The sequence below is a fragment of the Leucoraja erinacea genome, chromosome 23, assembly GCF_028641065.1.
Source record: "Leucoraja erinacea ecotype New England chromosome 23, Leri_hhj_1, whole genome shotgun sequence".
NCBI lineage: Eukaryota > Metazoa > Chordata > Chondrichthyes > Rajiformes > Rajidae > Leucoraja > Leucoraja erinaceus.
This window is the reverse complement of record NC_073399.1, coordinates 9491227-9504458: the sequence shown is the minus strand read 5'-3', so window position 1 is coordinate 9504458 and position 13232 is coordinate 9491227. Positions and strand designations below refer to the sequence as shown.

The 13232-nt window shown below is 44.4% G+C and overlaps 1 protein-coding gene across 2 annotated transcripts in view; it reads left to right on the top strand.

Annotated features, from left to right (window-relative positions):
- The window catches only part of aspscr1 (ASPSCR1 tether for SLC2A4, UBX domain containing), a 170786-nt gene that overhangs the window by 56893 nt on the left and 100661 nt on the right, over positions 1-13232 (top strand). For both annotated transcript variants that reach the window (XM_055653819.1, XM_055653818.1), the window contains one exon: positions 7916-7989. In XM_055653819.1, coding sequence (XP_055509794.1) covers positions 7916-7989 — 74 coding nt within the window. The remainder of the gene's footprint in view (positions 1-7915; positions 7990-13232) is intronic.

Genomic DNA, 13232 nt, shown 5'->3' with positions numbered 1-13232 from the left:
CTTTAGAGATACAGTGTGGATACACACCCCCTGGCCCACCTATTCTGTGCCGACCAGCGATCACCCCGTACACCAGCACTATCCTACACACACTAGTGTCAATGTACATTTACAGGAACCAATTAACCTATATACCTGCATGTCTTTGGAGTGTGGGAGGATACCGGAGCACCCGGAGAAAACCCACGTGGTCACAGGAAGAACGTACAAACTCCGCGAAGACAGCACCCGTACTCAAGATCAAACCGGGGTCTCTGGCGCTGTAAGGCAACAACTCAACCGCTGCGCTGCCCATAAACCCTTGGAATTTTTTTTTAAGGATGTCTTAACGTAATAAATGCAAACATGAAAACGTTTTCATATTGTTGTTCAAGTAATCTGGTCTTTTCCAGAATTACATAAGAATCCCTTTATAGCTCTCTGACCTTCAAAGCATACACCTTTACTAGATGTGATTTAAAAATTTTTTTTTTTGCTGCAATAATATCAGAATAAAATGTGTAAAAGCATTTAATGTTAGTTTTATAGCTGTTTGAGCTGATTTTTCAGGTCAGTTTTCAGTTTCAGTTTAGCTTATTGTCACGCATACCGAAATACAACAAAAGGTTTTTGTCGCGTGAAATCCAGTCAGCAGAAAGACAATACATGATTACAATCGAGCCATTTACAGTGTTAAGATACGTGATAAGGGAATAACGTTTAGTGCAAGGTCAAGCCAGCCAAGTCCAATCAAGGATAGCCCGAGCGTCACCAATCAGTGAATCACACCTTTCCTGATGGTGATCTGCGCCTGGAATGTGCATAGAGCCGCGGACATTTGTTTCAAATGCAAGTTATTGCTGCAAATTAACTTGTGCAAAGACGTTCTGCCAGCCTAATGCTGTCATCTTTTGTTAAGTAAGTAAGTAACTTTGTTGGCCAAGTATTCACATACAAGGAATTTGCCTTGGTGCTCCGCCCACAAGTAATAACATGACATACAGTAACAGTTACGAATGACTCGGAAAACACTAAATATTAATAATAATAAAACATTATTGATAAAACACCATTGATCAAGCATGTGAACCAACAAAATACCAGATTAAAGGGAGGCTACAGATTTTTGGCTGTTGAGTAGAGCAACTACTCGCGGATAAAAACTGTTTTTATGTCTGGCTGTGGCAGCTTTGACAATCCGGAGTTGCCTTCCTGAGGGAAGTGATTCAAAGAGTTTGTGGCCAGGGTGAGAGGGGTCAGAGATGATCTTGCCCGCTCGCTTCCTGGCCCTTGCAGTGTACAGTTCATCAATGGAGGGAAGGTTGCAGCCAATAACCTTCTCTGCTGATCGGACGATTCGCTGCAGCCTCCAGGTGTCGTGCTTGGTGGCTGAGCCAAACCAGACCATGATGGAGAAGGTGAGAACAGACTCTACGATGGCCGTGTAGAATTGGACCATCATTGCCTGTGGCAGATTGTGCTTCCTCAGCTGCCGTAGGAAGTACATCCTCTGTTGTGCCTTTTTGACTGTGGAGTCGATGGTAGCCCCCCCACTTAAGGTCCTTGGAGATGATGGTTCCTAGGAACTTAAAAGACTCCACAGATGTGACTGTGGTGGTGTTGTTGTTGGTGAGTGGCGTGAGGAAAGGGGGAGCCTCCTCAAGCCAGACCTGAAAAGTTAACACAAATAAAAAACAAAGGCGCTGGGAATAACCAGGAGGTCAGGCAGCATCCGTGTGAGGAGAAACAGAGTTCATGTTTCAAGTCCCAGCCCCTTCGACCTCTGATGACCTGCTGAGTATTTTCAGCAAGTTCTGTTTTTAGATTTCTAATAACATCAATGGTTTGTTTTAGGTACATAAAATTGCTGGAGAAACTCAGCGGATGCAGCAGCATCTATGGAGCGAAGGAAATAGGCAACGTTTTGGGCCGAAACCCTTCTCCAGACCGTCAGTCTGAAGAAGGGTTTCAGCCCGAAACGTTGCCTATTTCCTTCGCTCCATAGATGCTGCTGCACCCGCTGAGTTTCTCCAGCAATTTTGTGTACCTTCGATTTTCCAGCATCTGCAGTTCCTTCTTGAACACAATGGTTTGTTTTAGCTTTACTCAAAAGTTAATTGTTCGCTTTCGACAGGAGGTTTTCCAGCAATTTGTTTTTTTTCAGATTTCTAACATCTGCAGGTTGCTGCAGCATTGCAGTGTTGATTAAGGAGTCCATTACTGCAATAATGGTGGATATCCCAGTAGGCCAAAGATTAGGAGCCAGAAGAGGGTGAACACTTGGTTAAGCTCAAAGATTATTAACCTCCCTGTTAACTGTTTTTGATGTCTTGATATTGCCCATTAGATTCTGGTTTAGCAAGAGCTATCGGAGTGGAAGTGTAGACAAATCCCAAAGACATGCCAAAGAACTGGGGTTATCGTGGTATGTGATTTCAACTTGCCAGGTATGAACTGGTATGATGTCAGCATCAAAGGCACAGTGAAAGTGCAATTGTTGTTCAGGAGAACTTTTCCAGCTATTTGTTTTATTTCAGTTTTCTAACATCTGCAGGTTATTTTTTTTAATATTTTTCAAGCTGTCACCGTCTCACCCTCAAAATATTCGTGCTTGTTCGATTTTAGTATTCAAAGTGACACAAGGAAAAACTTTCACACAGTGTATGATTGGAATTGGAAAGCACTGCCTGCAGACGTGGTGACGACAGGATGTGTTATTGCCTTCAAGAGAGGGTTGGGACAGACAGATTGCGGAGAAGAATTTGCAACGTTACTGAGAAACGTCTGGTGGGTGGAACTGAAATGTTGCCTTGGGGAGAGAGCCAGCATGGACATGACGGGCAGAATGGCAGCTGCTATTGTTGTAGACGTCTTACAATTTTATGAAGCTGCCAGAACTTTGTTAATGTCATCGATCAATGTTGGGACTAATGGAATTACTGATAGAAATGTGTTCTTGGTCCTCGATGGAGGTGGAATGTAGGTATTTTGAAAGGGGAGCCTCGGCTTTGAACTCAAAATTCTTTAAACGCTGAGACTTCCTAGAGATGAACTGTAGCTGGCATGGAAGATACTGCCTCAGATACTGCCCCAGCTTTGAAGTTCCTGCGTCATATCTTGCAATGGCTCTGCGAAAGAAAGGCTTGCGTTTGCCTTTCATGTTCTGTCCTAAGGCATTTCGGAGTCAGTGAACTTGTTGATTTTCAGCCAAATGGAGCAAACAATTTGAACACAGCAAAGTCCCAAATACTGCAAATAAGATAAAAGATTACATATTTTTTGGTTGTGTTGCTTGAGGGATGTGTTTTGGCTGGGATTGATTGTTGCAGGATCTGTTCTTCCTTCAAACCTTTTGAGCTCAAATTGAAAAGGTTTAAGGCCAAACAACTCAAAGGCTTCAGCCAATGTAAACAAATGCACTGCGTGGAGCTGTTCTACACGGCTCCCGTGGCTCGTTCAATAGGCTTGTCTTTGGTGCGATGTTGGCACCTCGAAGCATCTGTCCAGGATTAAAACTCTGTTATTCCAACAAAGAAATATTACTTTGGAGTTCTACAACAAGGGCAGAAACTGCTTATCCATCTGTCGGTACAATATTTAATTCAATGTACGTAGCCTAAGGTAGGAATCTAAAGGCCAATGTCTAGGCATCAGAAATAAGCGAAGGTGAGCATGTCTCCATTATCACTGAACACTTGTACGTAAACTTGTGGAGGAAGGACGCTGGCTTACACCAAAGATTGATGCAAAATGCTGGAGTAACTCAGTGGGACAGGCAGAATCTCTGGATAGAAGGAATGGGTGATGTAAACCTGTTTTTTGTAGAGTGTATGTCCTCGGATCGGAAGAGGATGAGGAGAAGGAAATCACGTTTATTGCCACGTGCACAAATATGGTGACGTACAGGCACAGTGCAAAATCTTCCTGTCAGCAGCCTCGAGCACATAGAAGTACACAAGATTGCAAGGAGCACGGATAGTGTGCAGATTGGAAGAGAACTGCAGATGGTGCTGTTTTCCTGCACCTACTGCCCTTTTCCTGATCGACGTTGTGGTTTTTGGGTGGTGTATTCAGGAAGTCTTGGCAACTCGCTGCAGTGAATCTCATGGACGGTGAGAACCGCATGATGTTCTGGTGCTGGAAGATGCGAATGTTCACGCTGTTAGATTGGGTGCCAGTTAAGTGAGCTGCCTGGTCTTGGCCGCTGTTGAGTTCCTTAATGTTGTTGAAACTGCACTTGCCCACACAGGAGCTGAGCATTTCACACAAATTACTTCTGACCTGTAAATGGTGGAAGACCTTGGGGAATGTGGAGATGAATCGCTTGCCGCCAGAGTCCCCAGGCTTTGACCTGCTTTTGTAGGCATGCTATTTCCCAGGCAGGTTGACTTTGCCCAACTCATTTCTACTCATCTACACTGCAAATATTTTTTTGCCCGTTTCAAGTTCTGATTAAAAGTTCAAGGAACAATTTTTGGCAAGGCAATAGCTAATATAGGCAAGTTCGGAAAAAGTCCACTTGCCAAGGAAAATATTTTTCTAGCCCTGATTTAATTCTAAACTTTTTGCTGCTCTCGACACATCTTTTCAAAAGTGCTTCCTATTAACTGATGCTTTGAACTATTTGAGAAGTGTTTTGTTTTGAATTGGATATGTCAACTTTGATTAGTACGGGTGTCGGGAGTTATGGGGAGAAGGCAGGGGAATGCGATTGGGAAGGAGAGATAGATCAGCGATGATTGAATGTCGGAGTAGACTTGATGGGTCGAATGGACGAATTCTGCTCCTATCTTGAAACTTTATGAACTTATTTTGTGAGCAAGTACCGAATGAGGAAAGCTTGTATAATTTATACATGGAAGGACCAGCAATCAAGTCGGTAGATACAAGCAAATTAATATTTTAACATTACTTTACAGTACAATAACATGACTCTGAAAGACTGTGTCGGTGATAGTTTCTCAAACACAGGGAGAATTTCAGAGTCTTTAGCTGCTACTTGCAAACCTGGATGTTCTCACAATTTGTTAACACTTTTTCTCAGAGAGTGGTGAGTCTGTGGAATTCTCTGCCTCAGAGGGCGGTGGAGGCAGGTTCTCTGGATGCTTTCAAGAGAGAGCTAGATAGGGTCTCTTAAAAATAGCGGAGTCAGGGGATATGGGGAGAAGGCAGGAACGGGGTACTGATGGGGGATGATCAGCCATGATCACATTGAATGAGGGTGCTGGCTCGAAGGGCCGAATGGCCTCCTGCACCTGCACCTATTGTCTATATTCGTGTTGCAGAAGTGATCCAACTGATCGACGTGTTAAAGATAACAGAAACTGAAATCAGTAACAATTTCAATTCCTTTGGCGTTAATATTACCAATCATCTGTCGTGGACCAACCCTAAGTGATGTGACTGCTGAGAAGGCACATCAACACCTCTGCTTCGCCAGGAGATAGAGACAATTCTACAAGTCTCCAATGACTGACAAACTTCTACAGATGCACTATGGAAAGCAGACTGTTGGCTTGTAACACAGCACGCAAGCAAAGATTCTCACAATGTTGGTACACATGACAATAACAAACCAATAAACATCACATTTCTATCAAGATGTACTGAGAAGTAATATCTTAAGCTATAAAGAAGTGGTTTTACAGGGAAGAAATGCTTGAAACCACATTTTAAAGTTTTGGTTTGCAGGCTTTATAACTGGTTTCTTTCTAAGACATGGCTGTTAAAATTATGGGTGGTCAAGGTGATGGTGTGTTGATTCATCAAATGATGCTGAGCCATTGCTTAAATATTAATGTTACACATAATATGTTTGACATTATAGCACAGAAGGAACATTCCTTTCCCATGAAGCCGGATGGAATCAATTTCATTCCCATTCCCATTCCTGGCCGTTGAGTCTAAACGTAGTGCAGCCTCCCACCCCGACTCAGACTTGGGCTCCGACAGGAATTTGACAGGGGTGGCGCAGGGGTAGAGTTGCAGCCTTACAGCGCCAGAGACCCCGGCTCCATCCTGGCTATGGGCGCGGTCTGTACATTCTCCCTGTGTCCGCATGGGTTTCCTCCGGTTGCTCCAATTTCCTCCCACAAAATGAGGAAATGTGAATTTGTAGGTTAATTGGCTTCGGTAAAAATTGTAAATTGTCCCTGATGAGTAGGATAGTGCTACTGTTCGGGGCGATCGCTGGTCGACATGGATTCACTGGGCTGAAGAGCCTTATTTCGCGTTATATCTCCAAAGTCTAAAATATTTGCTATTATGTTGATTGTTATTTCTGTTACAATTAACATGTCCGTCAGTTGGATAATTTCATCTCCAATTTGATTCTCTGAAGAGTTGATTATTTAGCCCTTTATGCTCATTGTTATTTCATTAGATCATGACTCAACTATATCTCAGTTTCATTCGCCTATTTCTGTGACATGGTCACATTTCCCTGGCAAAAGAAAATGTTGGGTCTATGTTGGTTAGTTTTTTAATGGTTTACTAGACCAAGTGCAGACCCTTTGGGTCTGCTCCCCCAATGGTGTGATCCCTCAACCCAATATTCCACCATGCACCCGTCTCCTCCAACGGAACTGAAGCCGTTCCCAAATGTAAGATTCCAGCACTCCCCTGCCTCCCTCAGCAGTGGATTGAAAAAAAATTCCAATTGCACCTACCCTGCCTGCTGCAGCAGTTCCAATTGCAAGACCAATTGGCCCTCCCCCTCCTGTTGAAGCACTTGCTGTGATATCCCATTGAGGTGAAAAGTTCAGAGTGTTCCTGTCTTGCAACTTTGTTTTGAAGTGTGTTGGAAGCTGATAGGAAGGAGCAGCGAATCAAAAGGAAGAAAGGCAGCCGGCAGCCGGACGGACCGACGGCAGGCGGCAGCCACAGACTTTTATATAATAATAATAGATAGATAGATAGATAGATGGCCCAGATCTCACAAGATCTATAAGGATATTAAGACCAAAAGAAAAAATAGGGAGTGAATAGGTCCCCTTAAGAGCTGGTGTCGTCATCAATATATGGAGCCATGGGAGATGACAAGGTTTTAAGTAACTGCTTCTCGTCTCCATTTACCATGGAAGTGAGGGAATTCAGGGAAGAGAATTGTGACGACAGGGAAAATATGGATAGCATAAAAGAGAAGCTGTTGTCGGTCTTGGGGCGCATAAAGGTGGGTAAATCCCCAGGGCCTGAGCAAATGTGTTCTAGGATATAGTGGAATGCAAGTGAAGAAATTGCTGCACCTCTGGCAGAGTTTTCTTCAACAATGGATGATGTACCAGTGAACTTCTTCTTATGGCGTGCACGGTCTAAAGTTGTAGATCAAGGGCAGACATCCAGGCCAGGACAGCATCAGTTACTGGGTGGATGGCTTTGATGCCCCCAGGGAAAAGCCTCGGGGAAAAGCAGTCATTCATGATGTGTGGGATGGTCTGGTCTGGATGTCCGCAGTCGCAAGCAGGGCTGTCTGTCACCACCCACTTATGCAGGTGATGGGCTGTTCTTGCATGGATGGTGTGGATTCTGGTCAGGGTTCGCCATTGCTTACGATGGAGGTCAAAACCCGGTGGTTTCACTGTGGGATCTGTGATGACCTCTCCGTTGTTGGTGTTGGCATCTTTCCAGGCTCTGCGCCTCTCAGTCTTGGAGTCAAACCAGTGGACTAGAGGGTGCCTAATGCTGTGACCATATATAAGAAGGCTGCAAGAAGAAGCCAGAGGATAGCAGATCAGTGAGCCTAGCATCAGTGGTGGAAACGTTACTAGAGGGGATTCTGAGAGATTGGGTCTATCTGACTATCCCAAGACAAGAACTGCGTTGTCCATAACTGTGTTGTGCAGAAGTTATGTTGAAATATAATTTGCATATCAGATATAAATAGATATTTGTTTTATATTTTTTGTGTGTATATTCTTTAATTCTGTGTCTGTTTCAGATAGCTGGTGAATCTGCATTGAAGAAAACTACCTTAAAGTCAATTGGACTCATTGATGGTAGTGCCATAATTAGGTAAGACATGTGTCCTTCAGGACTGGCATATGAGTGAATGCTGTGTTAAATCTGTGATCCTATTTGTGAGCAATGTAAAATAGACAATAGACAATAGGTACAGGAGTAGGCCATTCGGCCCTTTGAGCCAGCACCGCCATTCATTGTGATCATGGCTGATCGTCCCTAATCAATAACCCGTGCCTGCCTTCTCCCCATATCCCTTGATTCCACTAGCCCCTAGAGCTCTATCTAATTCTCTCTTAAATCCTTCCAGTGATTTGGCCTCCACTGCCATCTGTGGCAGGGAATTCCACAAATTCACAACTATCTGGGTGAAAAAGTTTTTTCCCACTCAGTCTTAAATGGCCTTCCCTTTATTCTAAGACTGTGGCCCTGGTTCTGGACTCGGCCAACATAGGGAACAATTTTCCTGCATCTAGCTTGTCCAGTCCTTTTATAATTTTATATGTTTTATAAGATCTCCCCTCATCCTTCTAAACTCCAGTGAATACTTAGACTTAGACTTAGACTTAGATCCTTTATTTGTCATTCAGACCTTTCGGTCTGAATGAAATGTTGTTGCCTGCAGCCATATATATAATATTAAACAACAAAACACGCAATAAACACAAATTAACATCCACCACAGTGAGTTCACCAGGCACCTCCTCACTGTGATGGAGGCAAAAATCTTAGGGTTACTGTCTCTTCCCTTCTTTTGTCCCTCTGCGCTGAGGCGATACCCCACCGGGCGATGGTAATCAATCCCGCGGCTCACCGAGCTCGGCGAATGGGCCGGTTCTCCGCGGCCCGGGGTGGTCATAGCTGCTGCCCTCCAGTCCAGCGTATGCAGCTGTTGCCGCGGGAGCTCCGGAAAACAGGCACCAGCCTGTGACCCGCGAGCTCCCGACGATGTCGTCCACTGGCCCACGGCCGAGCCCCGGATTCAGGAGCACCGTCTCAGCCCCGCGCGCGGGCCGCCTCAGCCACCGGAGCACCGTCTCAGCCCCGTGCCGGGCCGCCCTCACGGGAGCGTCGTCCCAGCCCCGAGTCGTGCCGCTGTTACTGGAGCGTCTCAGCCAGCACCGTCTCAGCCCCGTGCCGGGCCGCCCTCACCGGAGCTCCGAGTGGTGCCGCTGCCACTGGAGCGCCCGAACGCCGCCACAGTTCGAAGACGGCCAGCTTGGTGAGTCCTGGCTGGCTCTACCTCCGGAGTCACGAGGTTGGTCGCAGGTTGGAGGCCGCCAGCTCCGCCATTAGGCCTCAGCGCAGACGGAGGCAGAGAAGGGGGGGATACGACAGGAAAAAGTCGCATTCCCCCGAAGGGAGAGACAGAAAGCCCTGTTTCAGCCCCCCCCACCCCCCACACATAACACAACCTAATAACCAAAAATGTAACTAAACAAGACAAAAACAGACGGACTGCAGGCGAGCCGCAGCTGTTCAACAGCGCCGCTACTTCCGGAGTCTAGTCTTTACAAGCCTAGTCTTTTCAATCTTTCCTCATATGACAGTCCCGCCATCCCAGGGATCAATCTCGTGAACCTACACTGCACTGCCTCAATCACAAGGATGTCCTTCCTCAAATTAGGAGACCATAACTGTATGCAATACTCCAGATGTGGTCTTTCCAGAGCCCTATACAACTGCAGAAGAACCTCTCTACTCCTATACTGAAATCCTCTTGTTATGAAATTCCACTATTACACTTGAGTAATTGCTGTTACACTATTTCAGATTGCACAACAGTCTTTGCACCATTCTGCTGCTTTGAGTTCATCGTCGTTTTTATATATACTGTTTTCTTTATGAATATGCGAACAAGGACTTTCATTGCACCCTAGTGCACGTGGCAATAAACTAATCAGAAGCATCATACTCCAACAGCTACTGGATAAGATTAAGATTTTAAATAGTAGATAATGTTAGACACACCAAGCGTTGGGGCAACTCGGAGGTCAGGCAACATCTTTGGAGGAAAAGAGCAGGTGACGTTTCGGGTCGGAGCCCTTCTTTGTCTGCAGTTTCTTCCTACGCAATGTTATCAAGATATTTTGGTTTAATTTTTTTTTGGAATCCTAAATTCTTGAAATTAAATGATCCAAATAATCCCCTTTCAAAAACACGTTATTTGATTTTAGATGACCAAAAATAACTGACATCGACCTGCAATAAAGGATAAAATAATTGCAAAAACATTTTTAATTGCTGAAGGGTTTGTAATAGCTTGAAGAAAAACATGTTTGTAAGTGAAGTGCTGCACGTCTAACGCAAGACTGGTGTAGTCTTGATCATTAAGGTGTGAGGAGGTAAGGCTGGCTCTTAAATGAAACTTGTTCTCATGATGTGCTTTCAAGTACCTGTTTTGAAAAGCAGTAATTGATTACATATGTTTTTTTGCGTAATCCTCATTTTACTGTTTGATATCTTCATATGGAATGTATTAAAGGAAAGTTGATTCTTGACACTCTTGGAATGGATTATGTACTTCAAGTGGCAGGTGGAATGCAATTAAATGTTCAGTACAAATTCTTGAAAGCATCGTATTTTACTTTCTGCTAAAATTTCAAGGTTGAATAAAATTTCTGAAGTAGTCATAATTCGCTTCAGTTATAACGGAGAACAAATGAAAGATCATAAATTTAAAAAAAAATTGTTCTCAATATGTGAGGGAGCTGGAACGGGCACTTTTTGTTCCACTGGTCGTGCCAGAAAGTGGTGACAGGCCACCTTATTAAGACTGCACAGAACTCAAAATGCTGGAGTAACTCAGCGGGTTAGTTGACATCTCTGGAGGACGTGGACAGGTGACATTTTGGGTCGGAACACGTCTTCAGATGGCATATGTTTCAGGGTTGTTTTTTTAAATTAAACAGTTGAGTGGCTTGCAAGGTCACATCAGATCCACTGACGCAGTGTGAACGAGTCGTGAATCGGGCAGGCTTGCTAAGTTTATAGTGATTTATTCGGACAGCTTAATGTTTTTTTCTTTCCAAGCAATAGATTTCCAATTACTAGGTTAATTGAATTCATTTATAGGGGTTGCAAAATAGCATTTGTGTGATCATAGTTTAACCCTGAAATGTAACCACTGCTCAATGGGTGTTCACAGCAGCAACATTACATTTTGTAGTCATGGCTGAAACAAAAAAATGCATTGCAACCAAGAACTCGGCAGATTGTCTAGTCCTTTGTTTCTTCCTGTGATCTTGTTGGTTTCTTGTCGGATGCTCCGGTTTTCTTACTTACTCGTCGCAAAGATGATGGGGTGGAGGAGGTGGGTTGATGGGTTAAATTGGCCACTGGGAATAGCCCCCAATAAGTGGTAGAATCTGCGGAGAGTGGAGGAGAATGGGGAAGAATGAACAATGGGATTATTGCAGCTATTGCCAACCAACCAACCAAGTAAATGGCTGGTTGGTGATCAGCACAGATTTCGTGGGCCAAAGGGCCTGCATCTGTGTTGCATCTCCCTCCGACTCTAGTAGAGATTGAAGGAATGGCATAATTCAATATCCAAAGAGTTTATTTCATGACCACGTGGCAGATTCGGCCCCATGAACTCCTCCATTCAACAGGTTCCTGGTTGGTCTAACATTAGACCACCCTCACCCAAAAATCCTCAACACCCTCTGCCGTAAGGTCATAAGATCATAAGTAATGGGAGCAGAATTTGGCCATTCGGCCCATCAAGTCTACTCTGCCATTCAATCATGGCTGATCTATAACTCCAGCCTAACCCCATTCTCCTTCCTTCTCTCCATATCCCCTGCCACCCGTACATATCCAAATCATAACAAAGCACTTCTCAAATAGTTCAAAGCATCAGTTAATAGGAAGCACTTTCAAAAAGATGTGTCAAGAGCAGTAAAAAGTTTAGAATTAAATCAGCGCGAGAAAAATATTTTGCTTGGCAAGTGGACGTTTTCCGAACTTGCCTATATTAGCTATCGCTTTGTCAAAAGTCGTTCCTTGAACTTTTAATCAGAACTTGAAACAAGCAAAAAATGGTTAAATGATGGTTAATAGTTCTGCTTGCACAGTTCTCTTAGGAACACTTTTCACTTTGGAGATACAGCACGGAAAGAGGCCCTTCGGCCTACCAAGGCCAGTGATCACTCCATACACTAACCTACACCCATCAGGAACAATTTTACAACTTACCAAAGCCAATTAACCTACAAACCTGTGTTTAAGAAGGAACTGCAGATGCTGGAGAATCGAAGGTACACAAAAAAAGCTGGAGAAACTCAGCGGGTGCAGCAGCATCTATGGAGCGAAGGAAATAGGCAACGTTTCAGGCCAAAACCCTTCTTCAGACGAGGTCTGAAGAAGGGTTTTGGCCCGAAACGTTGCCTATTTCCTTCGCTCCATAGATGCTGCTGCACCCGCTGAGTTTCTCCAGCTTTTTTGTGAACCTACAAACCTGTCTGTCTTTGGAGTGTGGGAGGAAACCGGAGCATCTGGAGGAAACCCACGCGGTCACAGGGGGAACATACTAACTCCGTACAGACGGCACTCATGGTCAGGATTGAACCCGGGTCTTTGGTTTTGTAAGGCAGCAACACTACTGTTGGCCCAACTTGCCCACACCAACCCACATGTCCCATTTACACTAGTCCATCCTGCCTCCGTATGGCCCACATCCCCCTCCCTAAACCTGTCCTATCCATGTACCTGTCTAAATGTTTCTTAAATGTTGCGATGATACCTGCAATGGTAGTTGTGCCATCAGTGTGCATTCCGTGGAAATTAACAAAAGCTAGATGTGCAATCTTTTTTAAAGAAACTTATCAGTTACTTTGTAATGGTGAGTGTTATTTTAGGGAAGTATGGCTGCAATTTTAAACACAGGAAGATACCACAAATAGCAGTGTGCTGAATGATCAGCCGATCTATTTTTCACAATGTTGGTAACGACAGGAATGCTGGCCAGTATGTTGAGAGAACTCCAGGCTTGTTGAGCAGCTTAAAGCCCACGTTGTAGCATTGCAGCCTGAACTTCTGGCCACTTGTCACTTGATCAAGCATCAGTTTAAGATTAAGTATTGAGTGATTAGATTGGGTAGATGCCCAGAGACTATTACCCAGAGTAGGGGAATCAAAAAGCAGAGGACATAGATTTAAGGTGTGAGGGGAAAGATTTAATAGGAACCCAAGAGGCAACTTTCTCACACAGAGGTGGTGAGTATGTGGAACGAGGTGCCAGAGGAGGTAGTTGAGGCAGGGACTATAACAACATTTGCACATGTACATGGTGC